The sequence below is a fragment of the Lissotriton helveticus genome, chromosome 3_1 (genome assembly GCF_964261635.1).
Source record: "Lissotriton helveticus chromosome 3_1, aLisHel1.1, whole genome shotgun sequence".
Lineage (NCBI taxonomy): Eukaryota > Metazoa > Chordata > Amphibia > Caudata > Salamandridae > Lissotriton > Lissotriton helveticus.
Genome location: NC_136061.1, coordinates 174,121,997 through 174,147,350, shown reverse-complemented (window position 1 = coordinate 174,147,350; position 25,354 = coordinate 174,121,997). Strand labels below are relative to the sequence as shown.

The following is a 25,354-nucleotide window of genomic DNA, read 5'->3' as shown; positions in this document are numbered from 1 at the left end:
TTTAGATGAATATTTTAAAGTTTCAAAACTCCACACTTGAAAGAATTTTGAAGTGAAACCAGTCAATGTTACCCTGTGGAAGAAAAGTGAGTTATCAACTTTTGGGTACGTTTTTGACTAACAGAGTTGAGGTTCTGGGCACCGACTCATGGGTCAGGTAGGTACAGTTGGTACACCCTCAGCGGCATAGGGGCAGCCGGGTGCACAGGTAGTTAAGCCCAATATTATCCAATGAGAGGCAGGGGGCCTGCGGTTGGTGGCTGCTGGCTAGCAATCCACGCGGCTGTGGGAGCTGGGCTCCTGGTCACTTGTTCAGGGCAAATGGGACAGTAGATTAGGACAAAGGTTGCACTGCCAGGGCCACTCTGGAGGCTGGGTGCAGGGTGCTGTTGAGCTGTCGGGCGCTCTATGTTAAATCAATGGGGATCTTGGAAGGTGAACAAAGGCTGCAGGCTCGGGACGGAGATTCTTCAGGAGCGACCAACACTTCGAGGGGTAAGTTGGGATCTTGGAGGATAGGTAGACACCCAGGAGTTGGGCAAAGGGGGCCGGGGGCGCCGGGTGCAGGGATGTCTTTTGACGTCGGGAACCCTTACCCTCTGCTGGTCGCGGTTAGAGGGGTCTCCTGTTGTGAGTTGTTGAGGAACGTTCTTGGGCATTGGATTTCAGGTCACAATCGCCAGGGGGGCGTCCTCAGGGTCTTGGTCCACTCAGGCACAGGCCGGGATCGGCGGGTGCAGAGTGGGCTGGATTTGCGGTTCCTGGCTGGCACCAGGGTTATTGCTGTTTAATCAGAACCACTGTTCATGGGAGTCCCAGTCTTTAAGATGTTCAAGGCAGGCAGGTCCTCCGGGGTTTTCAAGGTTGCTGCCCGCAGAAGACGCTGGGATTTAGCAGGAGCAGGTTCAAGGATCAACAGGCTTGTAGGGCTGGGGCCAAGTTAGTTGGTGTCGTCCTCTTGTTAGCAGCTGCACGGCAGGTCTTCTTCTTCTTCTTGATCTTCTTTCTTGTTTTCAAATCGGGATCTGAGGAAGGAACGTTCAGGGTGCCCCTAAAAACTAAATTTAGGGGTGTTACAGGTAGGGCAAGGGCAGGGAACAACGGGTCCCTGCCCCTGGGTGAATACACCCCGTAGCCTGCTCCTCTCCTGTGGGAGGGGGGGCAGGAGCCTCTCTCTGATTGGGCAGGGCTCCCCATCGTCAAGATGGCCGGAGCCTGGAGTTGTGCTTAACCTCACCTCTCCCACCTGAGGGGTGACGTTGGCACAGGCTGGCACACCCCTATCCTCACGTATGGTTTCCCGCCAGTCTTCCAGCAAGAGTGGTGGTCAGAAACTGTGGGGGCCAGTTGCTGGGTACAGCAAGTGGTCTGGAGATGCTCACAAAGGCGGCATGCCTTTGAAGCTTCCCCTGCCCATCCTGGGGGAGGAGACCTAGCACCTCTCCCAGGACATGCATTGTTGCAGGCCCAGGAGAGCGGATGGCTCTCTAACCTGGGGTCCAGCAACATGTCTGCTGTGTGGCAGCCTAGGCAGCCTCTCAGACAAGACGTAGATTGTAAATTAGGTTCAGAGGGCAACTTCAAGTTGCCCTCTGTCGTTCATTTGTCATTAAATCCCACCCTGGCATCAGTGTGGGTTTAATGTGCTGAGAAGATTGAAACTAAACTTCAGACTTCAGTGTAGCCATCATGGTGCTGTGGAGTTCGTAATGACAACTTCCCAGCACCATATACTCTTAATGGCATCACTGCACTTACAGTGCCCAGGAATGGCCCTGGGTACTGTAGGGGCACAGGGCTCATGCACCTGTGTCCACACCACTGGCATAATGCACCCAGCTAGAGGGGTGACTAATGTATGCCAGAGCAGTGTGTTTGTGTGCATGGCTCACAGGGATGTGTGCCATGTCGACATTTTGTTTAGTTCTGTACTAGGACACTCAGTTTGCTCAGGCAGTGTGCGTGTGTCAGGGTACAGGGCCCCTAAGGACGGCACCATAAGTGCTGCAGCCCTTAGGGGTCTTCTCTGGTCACAATGCCCTAGGTACCGAAGGTACCATTTACCAGGGGCTGACAGGTGACCAGAGATGCCAATTGGGTTTTAGTTTCAGCACAGTTTTAGGGAAGGAACACAGGCCCTAGGCACCTGGTTGGCAGGAGCCCAGGGCACACTCAGTCAAAGCACATCAACAAAAAGTGGGGGCATACCATGCAAGAAAGATGCCACTTTCTCACACTGGGTTCAAGCCTTTTGGTTCCCGTCACTGACAGATGGCCCCTTCTTCGTGTCTGTGGTGCCTGGAGCAGGATTACAACTCAGCGGCCTGCGCTCATAGCTCTGTCATGAACCCAAAGGCCATCCATGTGCGAGCAATGAAGCTTTTGGCTGCTCACCATGTGACTGTCTCGTTGCAGGTCCTTTCTGCAAAGAAGGTCTCAGGACTGCTCCAAGGTGTTTTGTGGTGGTGTTCTTCTTCATGATCCCACACTTCTTCAGATCCGCCCCACAAGAAGTTTGCTCCTGTTCTTCGGATGATGTGAGGGAACAATGCTATAGATCTAGGACCCTTTCCCAGGTTTGTTTCTGTGGAGCCGGTATCTGATACTAGGCCCACTTCGTGATACTGAGAGATTCCCAGAGATGGAGTGACTCCAACTTAACTCACTGGGTAGAGCCATTACTTCTGTGGTGTCGCTTCGGTGTCACACCTGCCTGAGGACAACTGGCTTTTCTGTGGATGTGCAAGGTGTCCCTTATGGACATGCCCTTTGATGGGACCCACCTTTTCGGCGACCAGCAGAATCAGTTCTTGAATGATTTAAAGACAGTAGGGCCACTCGCTAGGACGTTGGAGCTCATCTTGACCCTGTGACCGAGTCAATCCGCTATTCACCCCATCTTTGGCTATGGTGGTGGCGATCAGCTGTTCCCCTTTCATCCTAGTCACCAAGTCCAGCAGGCATTCAGTCCCTTCGTGGCGACGGATGCAGCTCCCACAAGCCTTGTGGAAACAAGAGCCGAAGGTCAACACAATCTGTCCCCCTGTCCACGAAACCCTTCAGCATTCAGAACTTCAAAGCCTCGTCAGTTTTCCCCTCTTAACAACATTTGTGCACCCGGTTGGTGGCAGGATCCAGCACCATCTGTCCCAGGGAAATCACCTGAGAGAAGTGGGTGCTTCAGATCGTCCCAAGGGGCTGCGAACTACCATTTCAACATGCTCCACCAGACTGTCCACCGATCAGCTGATGGTGGACCACCCTAACTCTTGAGACAGAAAGTACTCGCTCTTGTGGCCAAAGAAGGCATTCAGAGAGTGCCAGCATCAGTGTAGGTTGTGGTTGTTCTTCCCTCGACTTCATGGTGCCGTAGAAGGATGAAGGTCTCCGTCGTATCCTAGATCTATGCCCTATTAACTGCTTCCTGAAAAAGGAAAAATTCAAGATGCTAATGTTGGCGCATGTTGTCTGCCCTCGACCCTGGATGGTAACGGACTTGCAGAATCCCTACGTTCGAGACATGTGGGCTGCTGAATTCATATCTATAGCATAGATCGCCGCCTAGTGTTGGGTCCGGATGATTGCACATTGTTGTCCTGGAAGAGTCTTCGAAGTATCACGAGATAGGTGGCTCCTCCCCTGGACAGTGCGTATGGGCATAGACTCCATCCCCAGATTGTTTTTTTCCGCCATTGTGTTCGGATGCATATTTGATCACTCAAGTTCGGAATCAATAGAAACTTTCTTTTAGGCCCAAAGGCCTTTCCTATCGTCGGTATTGTCTTGCGATCGGTGCCCAGTTCTGTTCCAGCTCAGTTCCCGAGTCGGACATCCGGAGGAGCCGCGTGGCTCTTAAGTGCTCGAGGCCCGGTCGACGCTACAGGCCTTCTTCGGCGAACCATCATGGAACGGAGCCCGTTCAAAAGGTGCCCCGTGTGCAACTCGAAGTATCCTCACATCGACGTCCACCCGGTGTGCAACAAGTGCCTGTCGCCGGATCACTATGAAGCCAACTGTATGGCTTGTTCTCGTTTCCGCTCCAAGAAGACAATTCGACTTCGGCGCGCAGCGCGCCAGGAGGCCCAGCAGACGGCACCTGACCCGGTGAACATTTTCGATACCGAGGGAGAAGAGGCAGACGAGCAGGAAGATCAAGAGCCGCTTTCCAATCCAGCGGCGGAGATCGACTCCAACTACGACGCAAACGTAGAAATGCTCGATGCTGAAGAAATCGGCGACGAGGTAGGAGACTACGATGAGGCCACGGAAGATAGCTCAAGCGAGGAGCTATGCCCCGTTAAAACCATATGTACGGCTAAGGTTGAGGGATCGCCACATGGCCTTACCCAAGATCTTGCACCTAGTTCCACAGTCTCGCCTCCGGGCCCGGCTACAGATACTTCTAAAGAGACACAACTGGTGAAATCAAAACCGAAAGAGAAAGCTTCGGTGTCTACACAACCGAAAGTGCTAGAGGCGCCGTCGAAACAAAAAGTACGTGTCGCCTTGGTCGGCTCCAAGTCTTCAGACCTGTCGGTGCAGACAGAGCCAAAAAAGGTTATCGACCCGGTGAAGTCGCTCAAGGGTGTTGAGCCGAAGACTGGGACACCAAAAGCACTTGTCAAGGTCGTCGACCCGAAGACTTCGGCGCCGAGGGCCGTCGACACAGACAAAGGACTCGGAGCTACAAAAGTTGTCGATCCTGCGCGTCGGCCGGACAAGGCCAAAAGTACTACAACCCTCGGGTCCGCACCTGGTGGTGGCTCGAAGGCGCCTGTCGAGTCGACGCAGCCGTCCGCCTCCTTCACGAAGCAGGTGTCGTAATCACTAAAAACGCATTAAGGACAAAGCTTCCGCTGCCGATCCGAAGGATGCTTCCACGCCGAAGCCTGCCACCAAACCGCACAAGTCGACAGCGCCCATTCAGTTTACGCTGCCGCCTTAAGTGGTGCCGAAGGCATTCGCGACGAAGACGGTCGTCGAGGCGTCCATGAAGGTGTCCACGGGGCCGAAGCCTACACCTGCGGTTGTGGGCACAAAGCACGGTTGTGGGCACAAAGCATCGACAACCCCTGCTGGAGGAGCAGTCGGAACAATTCATCGATGCCCACACCGGTAAACTTTCTATCTACAAACGAAAGATCACCCCAGCACAGCCTATGGAGTCCTACACAATTCCTTTAAAGAAAAAGAAGGATTCCACGGATTCACCCGTTATAGTAGAACTAATAGCTCCACGTGGACAGGACACTGCTCCAATCTCGCCCACTCACTCAGAGGTGGAGGCTGGGGAAGGTGACTATGATAAGTACAACTACCCTGCAGACACTGATCCTGAGGATCCACATGACACATGGGCAGATGCTGCTGACCCAGGGGATCCACAAACTGCCCCAGACACTCAAGTGTATAATGTGAAAACATCGCCTACTGAGGACTCAGCGGCATTTCATGCGCTTATTGAAAGGGCAGCCAAGAATCATGACGTCCAGCTCCATGCTGACCCTATTGAGGTGGATTTTTTGTTTGACACCTTTTCCACCTCTGAAAAGTCCTTAATGTCTCTGGCCATGCTAAAGGGTGTCTTAAAACATGCTGCAGACATTTTTAAAGAACCCACAAGGGCCAGGGTTATAAACCCCAGAATTGAAAAAAAGTACAAGCCGGCGCCTGGGGACCCTACCTACATCAAGGGCCAGTTGCCGTTGGACTCTTTAGTTGTTTCCAATGCCCGGAAGAGGGCAAACTCACAAACTACTGGTGATGCTCCTCCCCCTGACAAGGAATCTTAAAGTGCTAGAAGCATCAGGGAAAAGGGTGGCGGCTCAAGCGGCCAGTATCTGGCGCATTTCAAACACTCAGGCACTCTTGGCCAGATATGACGGGGCACATTACGATACACTTGAGACCCTGTTACAACACTTGCCAGATGAATATAAAGACGCAGCAGAGATGCTCATACAAGAAGGGAAACTCATCTCAAATGCGTCTACTAAGTGTGCACTGGACGCAGCAGACACCGCGGCCAGGGCCATTAACACCAGTGTAATGTGGCGGCGACAGGCCTGGCTCAGAATCTCCGGGTTCAAGCCGGAGATACAAACCACCATCCTAAATCAACCTGTAAACCCTGGTCACTTATTTGGACCTGAGGTGGACACCACCCTAGAAAAAAATCAAAAAGGACACAGAGACTGCAAAGTCTATGGGGGCTCTCCAGTCCCAGCAGTTCAGGGGTGGTTCTTTTCGTCGCTCAAGCAATAGAGGTGTTTCCAGAGGCCAGCTGTCCCAGCAAACACAGTACAATAAGAGTGGCGCACAAACCTCGTACAACAAACAAATTAGAGGTGGCTATCGCGGAAACAGCGCTAAAGGCAGAGGTCGTGGAAACAACAGCTCCCGATCCTCCGCCGCCAACAAACAGTGACGCCTTGTCACTGCCCCCCGACCATACAACACCGGTCGGGGGGAGACTCCAACAGTTCCTGCCAGTCTGGAAATCCATCACCACAGACAGGTGGGTCAGAAAGCTTATCCAGTACGGTTATTGTCTGGAGTTGACATCCACCCACCCAACATACCCCCAAAACACCGTCCTATGTCCACAGAGCAAATGCACTTATTCCAGCAAGAGGTACTCGTCATGCTGCAAAAAGGGGCAATCGAGCTCGTACCTGTGAAACAAAGAGGCACAGGAGTGTAATCCCTGTACTTCTTAATCCCAAAGAAAGACGGGTTCCTCAGACCCATACTGGACCTAAGACCCCTAAACCAATACATCCTATCGGAACACTTTCATATGCTCACACTGCAGCAGGTTCTTCCGTTGCTCAATCAGGGGGATTTCCTCGCAACATTAGATCTAAAGGATGCATATTTTCACATTCTGCTACATCCGTCACACAGAAAATACCTCAGGTTCACCATTCAAAATCAGCATTACCAATTCAAAGTCCTCCCTTTCGGAGTAACTACAGCGCCCAGGGTGTTCACGAAGTGCCTGGCGACAGTGGCTGCGCACCTCAGGAGACAAAACGTTCACGTCTACCCTTATTTGGACGACTGGCTTGTCCAAGCAAAGTCGGCCCAGCAGTGCGCTGCCAGCATGTTCCACACCATTCACCTTCTTCACGATCTAGGATTCTCACTGAATTACCCAAAGTCACACCTTCAGCCCGCCCATGTACGGCAGTATCTGGGCGCGACAATAAACACTCTGGCGGCCACAGCACAGCCAAATTCAGTGAGGATCAACGGCATTCAATTGCTGATACAGAAATTCAGACCGCAACACTCGCTTCCAGCACGAGTGTTCATGCAGTTGATAGGCATGATGGCCTCCTGCATCTTCATAGTCCCGCACGCGAGACTACATATGCGTCTGCTTCAGGAGTGCTTTTAGCACGTCAGTGGAATCAGGCTCACGGACAGTTAAAAGACCTAGTGTTGGTGACCGGTCGTGCATACAACTCTCTGCATTGGTGGAATCCACACAACCTTTCCAAGGGACGACCATTCCAAGAGCCTGTGCCACAGATCATCCTAACGACAGACGCATCTCTCCAGGGTTGGGGAACTCATGTACTCCACTACACAGTGCAGGGACTATGGACAACGCAGCAAAAGAAGATGCACATCAACCACCTAGAGCTGATGGCAATCTTCATAGCAATGAAGGCTTTCAAGGTACATCTGTGCAACAAGGTCGTGTTGATCCAGACTGACAACATGACGGCCATGTACTACATTCAGAAGCAGGGGGGTACACACTCTCCACAGTTGTCTCATCTGGCTCAGAGCATGTGGAAGTGGGCCATTCAAAGGAACATCTTCCTCATGGCGGAACACCTCCCGGACAGGGATAATCAGATGGCGGATCTGCTCAGCAGGTACAGCCACCAAATGCACAAGTGGGAGCTACATCCATCAGTACTCCGCCCGTACTTCCAGCAGTGGGGTCATCCAGAGATAGACCTGTGCGCCACAAGGGAAAACGCCAAATGCCAAAGCTTTGCCGCCAGGTTCCCGCACCCGCAAGGCAATGCGATGTGGATGAACTGGTCAGGCAAATTTGCGTATGCTTTTCCCCCAGCACCTTTAATACCGCTGGTGGCACGAAAGCTAAAGCAACACTCGATGACGCTCATCCTGGTTGCTCCAACGTGGGCACGCCAACCATGGTACACCACGTTTCTAGAACTTTCCGTGGTACTGCATCAAAGGCTGCACCTCACACCCAGACTTTTGACGCAGAGCCATGGCGACATTCAGCACCCAGATCCGCAACAGCTCAACCTGACGATCTGGCTCCTGAGGTCTTAGAGTTTGGCTACCTCAACTTACCTCCTGCCTGCATGGATATCATACGGGAGGCAAGAAAGCCCACCACCAGAGCATGCTACGCAGCCAAATGGAAGCGATTTGTCATTTATTGCGTAGACCACAACATAGACCCGCTTGACGCGTCTACGCACAACATCATTTGTTATCTGTTACATCTTTACAAATGCAATCTAGCATATGCTTCCATTCGAATACATTTATCCGCCATAGCGGCTTATCTCCAAAACAGGCTGCATCTCTCCCTTTTTAGAGTGCCTGCCATTAAAGCCTTTCTGGAGGGGCTCAAACGAGTAATTCCTCCCAGGACCCCACCAGCTCCTGAATGGAATCTTAATGTGGTCCTCACCCGACTAATGGGTCCACCTTTTGAGCCTCTACATTCCTGCGAGATTCAGTTCTTAACATTGAAGGTGGCTTTCCTAATAGCGATTACGTCACTGCGACGTGTTAGTGAACTCCTGGCACTAACTATCCAGGAGCCATTCATACAAATTCACTCCAACCGGGTGGTGCTGCGCACTAACCCTAAATTTCTTCCAAAGGTGGTTTCACAGTTCCATATCAATCAGGCTATTGAACTGCCTGTGTTCTTCCAAAATCCAGAGACATTGGCAGAAAGAATGCTCCACACTCTTGACGTCAAAAGAGCTTTAATGTATTACATTGATAGAACCAAAGATTTTAGGAAGACGAAACCACTCTTTGTTGCCTTTTCCGCGCAACACAAAGGCAACCCCATTTCCAAAGCAGGTATAGCCAGGTGGATCGTTAAGTGTATTCAAATTTGCTAACAAAAAGCAAAGCGCACTTTAACAATCCCCCCAAGGGCGCACTCCACCCGCAAGTTGGGGGCCTCCATGGCTTTCCTCGGAAATATCCCTTTAGAAGACATTTGTAGAGCAGCCACATGGTCTACACCACACACATTTACAAAACACCACTGTGTAGATGTGCACTCCAAACAGCAGGCAGCTGTAGGGCAGGCTGTTCTAAAAACACTTTTTCAAACTGCTGCAGCTGGCACAGGCGGCCGCCGCTAATGGAGGGACTGCTATATATTCTATGCTATAGATATGAATTCAGCAGCACACATGCCTCGAACCGAATATGCTACTTACCAGTATGCATCTGTTCTTGGCATGTAGGGCTGCTGACATTCATATCGCCCGCCCTCCTCCCCGGCGCCTGTAGCGGCTGCAGCACTTACACTTACTCTTAGCATGGTCATCACTCACGGTGTTACACTCCATCTTTGCCACAATGGCTAAAAACAATCTGGGGATGGATTCGATGCCCATGCGCACTGTAGTCCAGGGGAGGAGCCACCTATCTCGTGATACTTCGAAGACTCTTCCAGGACAACAATGTGCAATCATCCGGACCCAACACTAGGCGGCGATCTATGCTATAGATATGAATGTCAGCAGCCCTACATGCCAAGAACAGATGCATACTGGTAAATAGCATATTCGTTCCATATCCCCGTCCTGACTGCCCACAGGTGTTATCTGTGGTTCACAGTAGGTCAAGCGCATTATCAGTTCGCTGTGCTCTCCTTTGGCCTAACCAATGCCCCTCAGGTGTTCACAAAGTGATTGGCGGTGATTGCAGCTTCTCTGTGGATGTCAGGGATCTGTCTTCCTCTACCTGAGGAAAGTGGCTTGCCCCAGGCAGTCACCTCCCACCTCAAGACTGTGGCTGAACTCCTGCGTTTCGCAGAGGTTTATTATCAACACGCCGAAGTCACGCCTGACTCCCTCTCAGGTGCTTAATTTATTGGCACTATTCTGGATACAGTGCAGTTTCTTGGTTGGAACGAGGGAGGGATCTTTGGCTTCGTTTTAGCTGGGTTGTGCACCGAGTGACTGGCTGTCAGTGGGGTTTTGCACTGCAACTTGAAGTCAGCGTGGCCCCCCCTCCGAAGCTTAAGTTCGCCGGTAAGGCGATCGCTGCAGGTCCTGAAATATTTCCACAGAGGCTATGCAGCACCACGCACTTGTAACGAAGTAGTCATAGTAAGCGCTGTCCGGACACCAATAGGATCTTTTCAAGGAAGCCTTTCATCTTTTCAAGCGACGCAACTCGGTTCTGTTGCAATTAAAGCAGCAATTGAAAGAGCAGGCCTTCCGAAAGAAGAAGTTAAAGAAGTGTACATGGGCAATGTCCTACAGGCAGGAGAAGGGCAGGCCCCAGCCAGACAAGCCTTACTGGGCGCAGGTTTACCTGTTTCAACCCCAGCAACAACCATCAACAAAGTATGTGCATCTGGAATGAAGTCCATAATGATGGCAGCTCAAAGTTTGATGTGTGGGCATCAGCAGGTGATGGTGGCTGGAGGAATGGAGAGTATGTCTAATGTTCCATACGTAATGAGCAGAGGAGCCACACCATATGGAGGAGTAAAACTAGAAGATCTAATTGTAAAAGATGGGCTGACCGACATCTACAACAAAATTCACATGGGTAACTGTGCCGAGAATACGGCTAAGAAGTTAAACATCACACAAGAGGAACAAGATGCTTATGCCATAAGTTCATACACCAGAAGTAGAACATCGTGGGAATCAGGAACTCTTGTAAATGAGGTTGTTCCTGTAACAGTATCACAAAAAGGCAAACCAGATGTGCTGGTGCAGGAAGACGAAGAGTACAAACGAGTTGACTTCAGTAAAGTGCCGAAGCTAAAGACTGTTTTCCAAAAAGAGCATTGGATTATTACTGCTGCCAACGCCAGCACTCTGAATGATGGAGCAGCTGCCCTGGTCCTCATGACTGCTGATGCTGCCAAGAAGTTCAATGTCACCCCACTGGCAAGAATTCGAGGGTTTGCTGATGCGGCTGTTGATCCTATAGATTTTCCAATTGCACCAGCATATGCTATTCCTCAGATTCTAGACTATGCAGGCCTTAAGATAGAAGACATTTCCATGTGGGAGATCAACAAAGCCTTCAGTGTTGTTGTTTTGGCCAACATCAAAATGCTGGGGATCGATCCCGACAAAGTCAATGTGAACGGAGGGGCAGTCTCGTTGGGCCATCCAATAGGAATGTCCGGAGCAAGAATTGTCGCTCACATGGCCCATGCGCTTAAACCCGGACAATATGGTCTAGCTGGAATTTGCAACGGGGGAGGTGGAGCTTCAGCAATACTGATCGAAAAACTATAGACTTGCATGTTTTGCAGAAACTCTTGAAGCAACGCCGTGATCAGCATACTAGGGTCAGCAGATTCTTCCACACTCTGTAATATTATTCGGCAGTAAAGGGTGATGATGACCGGTCAGCTAGCTCTACACTTGCACCGTCAGGGGACATTTTCATGTGCTTTTACTGTTAAATCACATGCGCTTATCCAGACTGACATTTAGAATGCAAGTGTGGTATTTGTACAATCCTTGTAAATATTGCAAATGGCAATAAAGCATTCTCTTCTTCTTCAGTGCAGTTTCTGGCTTACCCTCTGCAAAAGCAAGTCCAGGATATTTGTGCTATGATTCTGATGTTTCAGCCTCTATCTTGGATTGCGGTGAGATTGACTCTGAGTCACCTGGCCTCCTGCATACTGCTGGTTAAACATGCTCATTGGCATATGCAGGCTCAGCGGTGGATTTTGAAGTCCCAGTATGCACAACATCAGGGGAATCTCTCTGACATGGTCCATATATCGAAGGCATCTCTGCAGTGGTGGCTCACGAACCGTGATTGGGTCAATGACAGACCCCTCTCTCTTCCTCCTCCAGAGGTCACAGTAGTGATGGATGCCTCACTTCTGGGTTGAGCGACCATCTGGGAGAGGGGGAGATCGGAGGACTCTGGTCTCTGGCGAAGTCTTAGCTCTACTTCAACTTATTGGAACTGAGCGCAATTCACCCGGCATTGATAGCCTTTCTTTCTTCCATCAAGAGAAGGCTGGTTCAGGTGTTCACGGATAACTCCACCGCCATGTGGTATTGCAACGAGTAGAGCGGAGTTAGGTTGTGAACTGTCAAGAGGTTCTGTGTCTCTGGACAGGGATGGAAAATCGGGATATATTCCTGGTGGTTCAACATCTGGTGCATTCGCTGAATGCCAGAGCAGATTAACTCAGGCGTTGATGCCTTTCTGATCACGAATGGCTTCTTCATCAAAAGGTAGTGTCACAAATTGGGGAGAATCTTGGTTAGATCATTTTGCTACCACCGTGGCTCTTGCTCAGAGACCTATATCATCTCGAGTGGAGCTCAGGACTCCTAAACACCTTTCCTCTGATACTGCTCCTGTCTAGTGTTCTCAAGAAGATAAAGAACGACTGGGCACACATTTTTATGTTGGGCAGACCATAACATTGCTCCTACTCTATTTGCACTCACCTCAATCCCCACCCCCACCCCACTCCAATCCTACCAAGTAAGAAGAGAAGCTTCACTGGCTGCACCTAAAAAGGGTGCTATAATTTTACATCAATCGTAGAGGACATTGGTTGGACTATCAACTCTTTGTTGGTTTAGCGGGTGCAATGCAAGGCAGTTCAGAAACGTACCATCTCTAGATGGATCATCCTCTGTGTTAAATTCTCTTATGCAATTCCCAAAATGGCAATCCCCAGGGGCCTTGCGGGCTCATTCAACAAGAGCGAAGGCTAGGACCACTGCGTTGGAGAGAAGAATCCCAGATCTAGACATGAGTCAAGCAGCCACGTGGACATCACTGCACATATTTGGCATGCATTACTGCTCAGTCGGATATGTCAAAATGGACATTTCACCTGTTTTGCCCTCCAGGATTTTTTAGTACACAGACCCATCTCTGGCGAAATTATTTTGGTATCTATTCTAACGCAAGGAATCTGCAGCTAAATGTCTCTATCAGACGAACATGTTACTTACCTTCAGTAACGCTTTATCTGGTAGTCTGTTTAGCTGCAAATTCCTTACTGACCATCACATCCTCCCTGTTCTGTGAACTGTGTGTCTAACATTCAAGAGATCCTTCTGGACCTCATCCTGGCATAGTAATGATTTCTTCTCGGTCTTGCTCTGTGCCTCTGTTGCAGACAAACAGTCAAGAACTGAGGTCCGCACACTGGGGTGGAGCTTATATAGGCGCAGCGCGGATCAGATGACTCCACACTGAGCCAAAGGAAAATACCTAGTGGCACGGAAGGGAAATGCTAAAAAAAATTCCGAATTTAGTCTGACTCCTTGGGTATATTGTTAGGTAAGGAATCTGCAGCTAGATAGTCTCTACCAGATAAGGCATTACCAAAGGTAACTAAATAGCTAATAAAATTCAGCCTGATCCTGGATTTTGTCTAGTCGAAGAGTTGCAAGCTAATGCATACTCTGATCAGAGTTTGGGCAGTTATACTGTGCCTGGAGAAGTACATGATTCAGAATCAGTGCCAGCATGCTTGACTTTAACGTGACTCCATCATGTGGAGGTAGCCCAGCGTGACTCCATCATGTGGCAGTAGCCCAGCAGATATCAAATGAATCCTGTCACTCTGGCTTCAGTGCTTCGAGACAGGGATGGCAGGCACATAAACAACTTGCGATGCAACGTCAGCTATCTGGCTGCGACATCCACAAAAGCGAAAATACCTAGGCCATCCTGAGTGAACAAGATTGCTAGATGAGGCATGACATTTCAACCCTTATCAGTCTCATCCCAGATGATAGCAGAGTAGAAGCTAAGACCATTATCAAGGAAGGCAGCCACCATCATCAATGCAATGATGGATGCTTCCAGCCCAGGCCTCAGTCAGCCTGCAGCCTTTCAGAGATGACTATGGTCAGCTTCCTTCCTTCCAGAATTCCAGGAAGATATTTTGGGATTGCTTTTTGATTGATCAGCTTTTTTGGGGAAAACATGTAGATGACGCCCTGCAGAGCATCAAGTAGGACATCCTGCTTCCATGCCTTTAATTGGCTCAAGAAGATCGCAAGCCTGTTAAGGTGGCTTCTCCCAATACTGGATCCAAGGAAAACCCTACTACCCTTCAAGACAATCTGGGTACGATCATGGCTACTCTGCAGGCAGAGATTGATGCCAAGGCTACTTCAGAACATGAAAAAGGGATAGTTTGACTTTTACCAGCTTGCCATCCTTACTACCAGTGTAATTCTGTTGTATGGCCCGAACCTCTCAAGTAAAACTGTGCGTTTGGACAAAATAAACGTCAGGATTATGCAGACTGATTCTGTGCACACCCTCAGGATATGTTGGCCCATAGTCCTGCTAGCCACAGTGCACCATCTGCACCTAACCTTACAGGGTAACAAATGTTTGTAAAACCTCAGAACATGACCACCCTTATCCCCTAAGGAAATCATGGTAACAGATCTAGAACCTTTTAGTTTAGACTCTCATGTGTACCCAAGAAATACACACGAAGTACTCAGCAAGGCGTTTCAATATTTATTAAAATAGTGTGATTATTGTAAAAGGTGTGCTGCGATCAGTAGAATGAAACGAAGTAGCTTAATTAGCATTATAAGAATAGTGAAAAAGATGAATAATTCGAAAGCATTGAATATATGCTGGCATATAAATACTGATTATAGTGTACTCCTTCCTAGCGCTCTCTAACCTAGATTTGTCTAGGGTGGGTGACCTGCCAAATCCATGACTGGTGGTCTAACTTGCCCATTACCTGGGGGCAAGTGTCGTCAGGCTGTCCGTCTTGGTGTACATCCCTTGTGTCAGTAAACTGGAATCAGCTGGGCTGGAATTCCGGCATGCAGCGGCCTTGAAGCATCAGCTGAGTGTTCCTCTCCTCTAAATAAGGAAGTGGTTCTGTATACATAATAAACAGCACCCATGTGTCCCAGGCCGCAGTTGTTTAAATTAGTTTGATGGCTTCGGCGCCTACTGGACAATAACAGTCGGTGGAAAAATCTCTGCTTTTGCTCCTGCTTGGGAAGTGATAACTATAGATTGAAGAATGCTTCAAATAGTGCAGCCTGATCACACTCTAGACTTTATACAGAAACCTGGCCAAAAAGAGTTACCACCAGATATGCACCTCTCCGTTAAAGAAAGCATAGAAAAGGTACCAAAGAATAAGAGGAATCGGGGATTACTCTTGTTTTGTTTTTTTTTCTTGACCCATACTGGGCCTTTGAGATGTGATGAAATTCCTGGAAATAAACAGTCCTTCCGAGTGGTATCCTTCCAAGAAGTCTCTTATGCTTCCGGAAGGTAAGTGCCTGACCTTCATGGATCTTCACTATGCATATTTTCACATCCTTAAACATTGAAATAGCAGGCAATACCTACGATTTTCAGTGACTAGGCAGCACTATCAATTCAGGGTGCTTCCATTTGGTCTGAAGTCTGTGCTCTTGATCTTTACAATGTGCCTGGCACAGGTAGCTTATTTCCTTCAAAACAAGATCAGTAACTACACCCCTACTTGAACCACTCTCATCTATCATCCATCAAAGGAAAAGGCTAGTGACTCTATAACTCCCTGCATCAGCCTACTCCCAGAATTAGGACTTAGACTCTGAGAAATCCTCCTTCTGTCCTGTATCAAGATTGCAATTCCTAGGGGCAATTTTGGACTCTCAACTCTGGAGACTTTGCAAAAACGTTGTAAAACTCAGGTCTTGGCAAATGCATTTCGCTCCAAGCAAATGGTGCCCATCAGGATATACAAATCCCTTTTTAGGTCTCCTGTTTTTCATTGGCCTGCTTCTTTTTAGCAGGCTCTATATGACGTCTATTGAGCTGGAGGTAGACAAGTAGAGGAAGCTGGTGAACGGTTCATGGAATGACCCAGTCAGTCAACAGGTGCATCAAGCAGGCTATGCTGTGGTGGAGGCTCCCATCAAACCTCAAAGCAGGTCTTCCATTTCAAACTTGAACATACAGTAGAATTATGACAACAGATGCAGAAACTGCCCATGAGAGATCTCTGATCAGCAGCAGAGAATGAAGTCCTCTTAAACCTACTGGAGTAAAAGGTCAAGTTTCTCAGATCAATTATTTGGCTTATTCGGTCATCCAGGAAGGGGCCACTCATTGTTCAAACAAGGTACTGCATGTTTACTGTCTGGTTGCATCACCTTTTGTCACAACAAGTCAAGGCGTTTGCTCCAAAGCATTAAGTCCAAGCCTTGCCAGAAGCATAAGAGCTGCACTGTATGCTGGAGCGCTTTTACAGGACATTTGCTGTGCAGCCATGTAGAAAAGCAGGCATGCGTTCCTCAGGCATTACTGCTTGAAAGGGAATGCAGAAGTTGGACAAGCAGTTCTACACAACCTGTTCTGATAAGGTGAGCCTACTTCCCGTTCTTCTAAAATGTTATGCACTGCTTCTTATTCAAGTATGTGAATGTATGAAAGATCCAGTGCCAGATAAGAAATTACTTAGCTGCTCCAGTTCTCCAGCGTTGGTTTGTTTCATACATTCATATGCCGCCCTCTCTCCTCTTCTGTCAGAGGCTCACTGCTATGATATGCACTCTTTACACTTGTGCTACTTCATTTCAGCTATGGTGGTTTGTAAGGGCAGAAGAAAGCTCATTACTTCCACCTCACTGGCTGATGTTCAGGTTGATTCAAGTGAGGTGGATGTGCTACTAAACTAACGTGATTGAGTAGTGTGGCCATTTTAACACTAACGTTTCAAACAATTTTCTAACACAAGTGAAACAATATTTTTACAACTGCTCCAGGATAGTTCAATGCTTATGATTTCATTGGAGATTCCCCTCAAGCAGAATTAGGATTGCAGATAAGTGACTATTCCTTTTGCAGTGCTAGACTTTGAAGATTCACACAATTCTCTTCTCCCTGAACAACACAAATGGTCTATAAGTAATAACAAATAAAGTCTTCATCTGGAAAACTCTTATCAGCCGATGAACACGAAGTCTAAAGAGAACAATCACATAGTTGGTGTATTATTTGCATGTTTTTTAATTGCCCAAAAGCTAGATGGAGGAATACTGAATATATGGAACTCTAAAATAGTCTCAAGCAGTAAAACTGTTACATGACAGTATATTTCTATTTTGGGGGTTCGGGGGCAAGTGGGGATTGCTAGCTCATGCTTATAGGTGTGAGCCATGTAATCTGCTCCAGTATGATAAATGAGGTCCATCCTGTAGGCTTGCAAGATTTTGTGTGATCCATGTTCTATGGTTTGATTTATTCTTAGTCATTTTTTGTGCATGTGCTCCATGCTTAGTCTCATTAAATGTTTGGGATTGATGTTTATAGGTTGTGTGCAAGTTACCCTCAGAAACTCTTGGTTCCTGTGTGGATCACAGACAAAGAGCTGGAGAATGTTGCTTCCTTCAGGTCCTGGAAGAGGATTCCTGTTGTTGTATACAGGTACGTTGCACAGTTTTGACTTTTTATATTTTATACTTTGCCAAGTTGCAGTTTCTAAATAGTGCATACTTGATGAAATGGACAAATTATTTTTCATTCTGCTAGACTGAAGTTCTTTAATTATCATAGACCATACAGTGAACTACAGGTGTTTGATGCAAAGGGAAGAGTGTATCTGTGTATTACATCTCACCACAATTCGCCGTCGTGCTTGTAAGGTAACATTTCATGTTCCTTTTTAGGTATTGTTCCACCCAGGATACTAGTGTTTTCGTAATCCATGTAATCCTTAGCTCTTATCTTTACAACCATGCATGCTGTGTTTTACCTGCGCTGACAGGAGGGATAATTGGTGATGGGCGGCAATCCAAAATGGCCTATTTGATTGTGTCCTTCACAGAATAAGAGCTTTTTATGCGGGGAAGGAGGGGCGGCTTGTCCCTACCTAAATAGTGTGTAGTTGATGCAGAATTCTGAAGTGAATCAGTATTTATCATCTGCTTGTATACTCCCCAACGCATATCTTGCATTTTGTGGTTATTTGATGTTTTATTATTCACATACAAAGAATTATTTTAAAAGGGTATTTTCACTGTTACTCAACTTATAAAATGTAACCATCCTAGGGGAGAAAAACAAACAGCATACTACTGGCATCCAAGCAGAAGGCTGTGCTCATTACAGCCACACTCCCATGTACTTTGCTCAAATATGTAAAGCTGTGCCGTTGGCCTATGGATGCTCCTTCACTAAATGTTTGTTTCGACTTCAGGAATGATGTTCATCGTAGCAGGCCTACAGATTCTTGACTCAGATACTCCATGTAAGGAAACAGGTTTTTTGCAGGTTAACGTCCACTTTTAACTACTAGGCACTACTTTAACCAGACTAATGCCCGAGACTTGCTAATCAGGACTCCGTGCATGTGCTGTGACCCTTAAAAAGTACTTGTTTCATTGGCTTAGTTCTAATTGGCATAACTTGATTTAATGTTAAGTCCCTAGTATATGGTACCAGGGGTAACTAGGGCCTGTCAGTTAGTGTCTCTTGTGAGAGTCCATGTCTCACAGTCCTACCACCTCTATGGCAATAGAAGCACCCTAGTGACAATTGGAAGTCTGTGTCAAAGAGTTGGCAAATACTATCAGAGATATGGTGGTGTATTTTGTGGTTGCCTCTGTGTAAAAAAGAAAACTGAATAAAAAGAAATTAATTAAATAATTCTCTTGTGGAATGCAGTCCCTCGTTATGCAATCTCAAGTGTGACAACGCAGAAGCATGAATCCCATACTGCCATAGTTGACTGGTAGAGCAGTATTTAGTTGCTAACTCAACGTTGTCTTTTAAATTAATTTTAAAGCCCAAATCCTCCCTTTTTAATATATGTCACCCCTCAAGTAGGCCAATCAAGTCCTAAGGCAGAGTGCAGTATATTAAGAAGCAGACCATGTTATTTACATGTCCTGGCAGTAAAAACCCTAAATTGCCACTTTTACTGTGAGTGAGGATAGTGGCCCCATTGGAGCTTGCAGGGTTACCCGCTAACAACTCAGCTGTGCTAAATTCTGTATGTGGCTACTAAAAAGGATACTTAAGGCATCAAAAGAATCAAAACATTATACCGACCTAATGCTTAAGTCAAAATGTATGCAACTTTTCAGTACAAGGCAACTTTAGAAAGTTGCCACCCTGTTGCCCACTTTTCCGGTGGCCATTTACAGCTACCAGTCACAAGACTGCTTTCTGCCCTCCTGGTGAGAAGAACAAGGAAAGAACAAAAAGGACCTGCCGCTGGAAGAGATGTGAATCGGCTTCTAACTGGAAAGCCAGACTGGGTGTGAGCCCAAAGGCAAAGCTGACTTTGAAGGGCAAATGTAGACACAATAGGGGCTGCTCTTTTGTTCTGGTAGGCAGGTTGACAATGAGGACAGAGAGGGGAAAACAGTTGACATAGCAGTTTTCCTGTGGGCGTGTAAACTTCAGGTAGCAACATCTCTAGGGCGGGCTCCCAGGCTCCACACACCGATAGAGGGGTTCTGCCTTCTTGGAAGTGGCAGAATATTGCATTAGGGATAGTAGATACCACACTGCATGAAGTAGTCACCAGGTGGGAAGGGGCCTAGTTGCCCTTTGACTAGTAACTACCGCATCCCGAAGGCACTTTCTGGGCATAATCACATCTACATTGGAAAGAAGACCTGAGGACTACCCTGCTGTTCCCTGGACCTGTCAAAGAGAGGCTGAACCAAAGACTTGACTCCATCTCTTACACCTGGGCTGGCAAAGAGAGGACTGTACCTTTGGTGCTCTTCTTGAGAAAGTCATCCCTGAGCCCCAGACAGAAGAAGTGAACTCCAAGAGTCAGTTGGCTGACTTCCTGCTACAGGGTCACAAAAGTTGACGAAGCCTGTCTTGGCTGGTTAATAACCACAATCACTTGACCGCTGACATGCAGCCTGGGAAGCAGAGTCCTGATGCGCAAAAGTTGCACCGATTCTTCTTGACCCGAGAGATAACTCTAATCACTAGTATATGCAGTAGACCTTTGTACTCTACCATTCCTATGTGAATCTTAGAGAATATACATTCGTATCTCTTCCTTGAGTGACTTTACTATTTGTACATTTGCAATTTTTCTTTCTGTTTGTATCTCTTCTTTGTGTGACCTTACATCTTGTACATTTGCAATTTTTTCTGTTTGTATCTTTTATGTAACGCATGTAATAATTAGTCCTTATGTTTTGCAACTGGTTCTTATGTAAAGCGCTCTGACACCTTCGGGTAAAGTTCGCGCTATATCAAATCGCATTAAACAAATGAATAAATAAAAAAAAACATAAATTTGAGGGATATCACCTCCCCCACCCCAATATCCCAATATGGCCAAAGTTGCCCTAGCAAGACCGTAGACTGAGGAGTTCCCCCCCCCCAACCCACCCATAGGATTTTCCTTGCCAAATGTCCTAATCTTTTTCTTTTTCACGCATGTGAAGTGTAACAATTAAGCTTTGGCAAAGCCAATACGTCTTACCTTTGATAATATTGGCTCTGCCATTGCCTTTAGTTTATGCTGTACAGCATGGGCATTACCGACTCTGGCAATGATTTGTAGCCATGCTATATAGCAGTTTGGTTGCTGTGGAGCATGGCTAAAAATAATAATAAAAAAGAGTGCATTAGCCTTGGCTGCATCATAGTACTTTTTGAAATTTGATTTAGCCACACTGCAAACCATCCGTGCTGCTGTACAGCATGGCTACAAAATATTGCCAAAACTAATAGATCTCATAGGCGAGACCTATTGGCATTGCCAATGTTTGTAATAGATTAGTGTTGAATTTTGTTGTTGTGACTTCTTATTCAGTTGTTTTGGTACTTTTAAATGCTGATCCTTTGTTTAAGCCTGACTGCTCGAAGCCACAGTTACCCACGGTTGAACTACAGTTTAACAAACGACCCAAACTGGTTCCAAGACAGTATTGTGAGTGCTTTACACAGTGAGGTCGCACAACCACACAATATAATACACCACTTTCCTCAAACCCAACCATTGGCATTTTTTTAATGTTTGGCTTTGATACCCTTGAAGTTGTACAAGTTCTTTACCTTAAGAAGAAAGGGCTTCCAGCACATATGTATTACTTATTGTTCCTTTGTCTAGAATAAAATATTTGATGGCTATTTCATGGGAACCTGGTGGAAAATTACAGCTGGTAAACTGAAGATCTTGACAGGTGTTTGCAGAGTGGCACATTCAACTTAAAATGTAGGTTTTAATGTGCCCCTCAATGTTAAATATATTGGAAATGTTTGGGAGCTCCTACTACATCAACTTCCTTAAACATGTTAGTAGAAAATTTTGATCAATGTATTTTTAGTAGCTGTGTTAAATAAGACTAAAGATTTTTTTATAATATTTGTTGCTATCTTTTCACCTCTCCCCTAATAGACATCAGAAGAATGGGGCTGTGATTGCCCGGTGCAGCCAACCGGAGATTAGCTGGTGGGGCTGGCGTAATGCAGATGATGAGTACTTGGTCACTTCCATCGCCAAAGCCTGCGCTCTTAATCCAGGAGGAAAGTACAATAGTGGGAGCATTTCTAAAGCTGTCAGTGAGGTAAACGGTATAAAGAATGGAAGTGAAGGAACAGACGCTGTGGATACAGACTTTGGTAAGAGCCAGCTGAATCACATATGTCAGACAATGCCTTCATTTGTTATGTTTAGCTTTTGAAGCATTACAAACTTAAAACACCAAAGGTCAATGCTTTCTTCTCTTGTCAACTCCCTGTTGTATTTAAACCACTGGCTATCAGCACTGCCTTAGCTATTCCCTTCTTAATCTGGAAAAAGCTTTTCTTAGGCACATGCAGGTCAGATCTGTATTGAATACTGATCTGTTGATGTAACAGAATTAGAGCAGGAGCTATGGCTGAGGATACACCTATTAGAGAGAATGGGCTGAGGCAAATCGTACTGGGTGGATATTTATGCTGCACCTCTGCATGGAGGGCAGTTGAGGTGTTGTCCTGTTGAGTGAAATGATCAGATCAAAATTGGAAAGCTAAAGGGGTGGATCCAGCCTTCAAGGGAAGGATAGTAAATCCTGTTTTGGAGTGAGAAAGGTGCCAGGTTTTCAGAAATGATCAACTAGTAAGGAGAGGAGTTTTGATTTGTTTCATTAGAGAAAAGAGGGGAGTACAAATCTGCAGAAAAGGGTTGTGATAAGAGGCAAGTAGTGACTCCCTGTGCGCACGCCTTGCTAAGGGGTGGATGGGAGGGATTTGAATCCAGTCTGAGACAGTTGAGGATAAGGTACAAGTTTTGCAAGGTGCAAACTTTACAAACTGGAGGTGAAGAGGTGAATTTCTGAGACCGGAATGACGAAGTACACAGCCCTGTCTAACATAAGACAGATCTTGTAGGAACACATTTTCATCAAGGTTGGTATTAAAGGGATTTGTCTATCAAGTCCTTTGAGGACTGTTCAGTAAGGAGATGTGATTCAGCCTTGCCAAGAAGGTGGGAGGCAGTTGTATGACTGGCTCTTGTTCGGTGAGTAGTGATGGTGTTTTTCTCAGCCCTCCTGAAGAAGGGAAAGCACTATAGAATCTACTTTTCTGATGAGGCTATAGTCCAGGAGTGCGAGACTGGGAATCAGCTCTGTTGCATTGTGTTTGTGAGTGGGATGCTGGAAAATTGGGTAGGGGGTTGAGGATGTTTGCAGTAGCCTGCAGGTGTTGGAAATAGAGCACTACTGCTGGGAGAAGTGGTAAGTGGCATCCAGTCATACTTAGTAGCTGTTTGGATGCAGCAAGTCTGAAGAGGAAGTGTGGAACGTATGGGAATCCAACCTGACAGAGGAGGGCTTAACATCCAGCACTACTGAGACGCCTATACATATTGTTTGGTGTACTGTGTAATTGAACAACTTAAAAAATCATGTTAGTGTAAAGTAGTAGTTAGGAAGAACTAACATTGTTGATAGTAAAAAATGGCACAGTTTTGTATACATCTATAAAGATAGGCAGGTTTCGTGCTTCACAGGTAGATGAGTGGGTGAGGACCTGTCCCAAATAAGGGTTGAAGGAAAGGGAAGTAAGTGGCCATGACTCAGTGATACCGGATAGGAAATAGCCACTCTAAGCTAGGTATGGAATACTCCCATGCAAAGGGAGTGGGAAACAGTCCAGTGTAGTATTTTATTATGGGATAGGGAGCAGCACTTTGGCCCTATTTACTAAATCTTAATGAAACATTAAAAAAACAAAGTTTGTACACCTCCGTTTTTCACCATTAGTTCGTTTATATATTCACATGCTTGAATCATTCCCTGTCAGGCTGGGAATCCCTGATACATTAAAAAAGCAATATACAGTGTTAATATATATCATATGGTATATCATGTAAAATTGCCATAGGCCTAAAACAACATAGTATGTTGAGTAACACATCCACCTCAGTTGAAAGAACCCAAACTTTAGCCAATAAGGTGGAGCTGAAGCATTCTTATCCTAAATAAGTCCACAGATTACTAGATCTGCAAGTCTCTCTCCACTCCAGTACAGAGAGAGGAGGTTGGCATCTTAAGAATAAAGTGCATTTTCACCCTTCTAAAGGAGATGTCCCCTCTTCAGGGGATGATTCCATGAGAAGGGTGTCTCCCAAGCACTTCCATGAAGGCAGCACACAAGAGGAGACTTTTACGGTTTCCTGAGCATGATCTGTTTGGTACAGCACTTGCAGCCACCTCATCTGCTGACAAACCAGAGTCTAAGCGCTACAGAGACTCACCTATGACGAGACAAAAACATATTTTCAAAGGAAGCATGGTCATCGACTAGCCCGTAGGCATCAAAGATTATAACTCCATTGCATAAGATGAAGATACTGTCGACTACACAGTTGGCGTCAAGCATGCCGTCAACAACACTATGGGCATCAACATGCCGTCGACGTTGACCATACCGACAACTACCATACCGTTGCCTGAATTATCATTGGGAACCACACACAGTCAATGAAAAACGTGAAAGGAAATGTTTCTTAACCTTTGAGGGTCATGGATGTGGCTCCGGTACAATTATTACGGTCAGACCAGGAATAAGTGGCTAGTGATTATGCCTATGTTGACAGCTTAGAGCTCAAAGCAATTGGATGTGAGATATGTCTCAGATATTGAAGAAATTAGTGACTTACCTGTAACACCAGTTCTTCAAAGTTGGTACCTTATATACATTCACTCTTGACTCATTCTGTGTCAGGCTGGTAAACCTGGATTCCCATTCTTATGGTAGGTAATGATTCAAGCATGTTAATTTATAAAAGATCCATTGTTAGAGAAGAGGTAGCAGTGGACAATAAGAAATCCTACAGTGAATGTGTCCGCAGGAGTACATGTTTGGAAGCATTCAAATGAATTTAAGGCAAAACTACCTAATATAAACATGTGGTCCAAGTGCCAATGGCCTTCTTATCAACCTTGCAACAAATGATGGATACTTTTACTAAGGGCCTGAATTAGATCTTGGCGGACAGGTTTCTTTGTCACAAAGGCCATTGTGACCGAGTAACCCATCTGCCAAGATGTTAAACCAGGCTCCAAGTTATTGCTGCAGCAACCATCTAATAGTCCTAACATGGGCTTGCCTACTGCTCTCACCCTCCCGCCTCCTCAACCTGCTCCTTTACCTGTTTCACCTCCGAGGCAGTCATCACCGCCAACATCACTTCCAACACCAAGGGGATCATAGACGTAGATGTTTACCCTAATCGTTCTTCCTGTTCTGATATAGTAGAGGAAGGTTGACTACCACCAGATAGTGATGGAAGGGATGATAATGGCTGAGACTGTATGGTTCCAAGTGGTAATGGGCCAATTTAAAAAATGCTACGGATGATCTCTAAATTTCATACCTTGATTGAAAGAGCTGCCAAGAAATGTAACCCAACCGATTACCTCTGTAGATCTACCATGTGTTTGAGGCATATGAGCTGCAGATCACACACTTTAGATCACCATCTGGTGTTGGGCTCGGATGGTTGCACCTTGTGTCTGGGAAGAAGTCTTTGTAGTCACATGATAGGTGACTCCTCCTTTGAACAATAGTGTGCATGGGCAACGACTCCATCCTCAGATTTTTTTCCGCCATTGGGTCCGGATGCAACTTTTGCACCCCGGTTCGAAAC

General features: G+C 46.6%; 2 protein-coding genes across 9 annotated transcripts in view; both read left to right on the top strand.

The window, feature by feature from the left end:
- MTMR4 (myotubularin related protein 4) overlaps positions 1 to 25,354 on the top strand; it is an 856,656-nt gene that overhangs the window by 384,858 nt on the left and 446,444 nt on the right. For all 8 annotated transcript variants that reach the window (XM_078679492.1, XM_078679491.1, XM_078679497.1 and 5 more), the window contains 2 exons: positions 17,551 to 17,664; positions 21,614 to 21,837. In XM_078679492.1, the coding sequence (XP_078535618.1) occupies positions 17,551 to 17,664; positions 21,614 to 21,837 (338 nt within the window). The remainder of the gene's footprint in view (positions 1 to 17,550; positions 17,665 to 21,613; positions 21,838 to 25,354) is intronic.
- Positions 10,354 to 11,655, top strand: LOC144822236 (acetyl-CoA acetyltransferase, mitochondrial-like). Its single transcript, XM_078679490.1, has one exon. The coding sequence runs from the start codon at positions 10,497 to 10,499 to the stop codon at positions 11,508 to 11,510; it is 1,014 nt and encodes a 337-aa protein (XP_078535616.1). The 5' UTR covers positions 10,354 to 10,496; the 3' UTR covers positions 11,511 to 11,655.

Coding starts and splice junctions, on each gene's coding strand:
- LOC144822236 (XM_078679490.1), top strand. CDS start 10,497: ATGGGCAATGTCCTACAGGCAGGAGAAGGGCAGGCCCCAGCCAGACAA.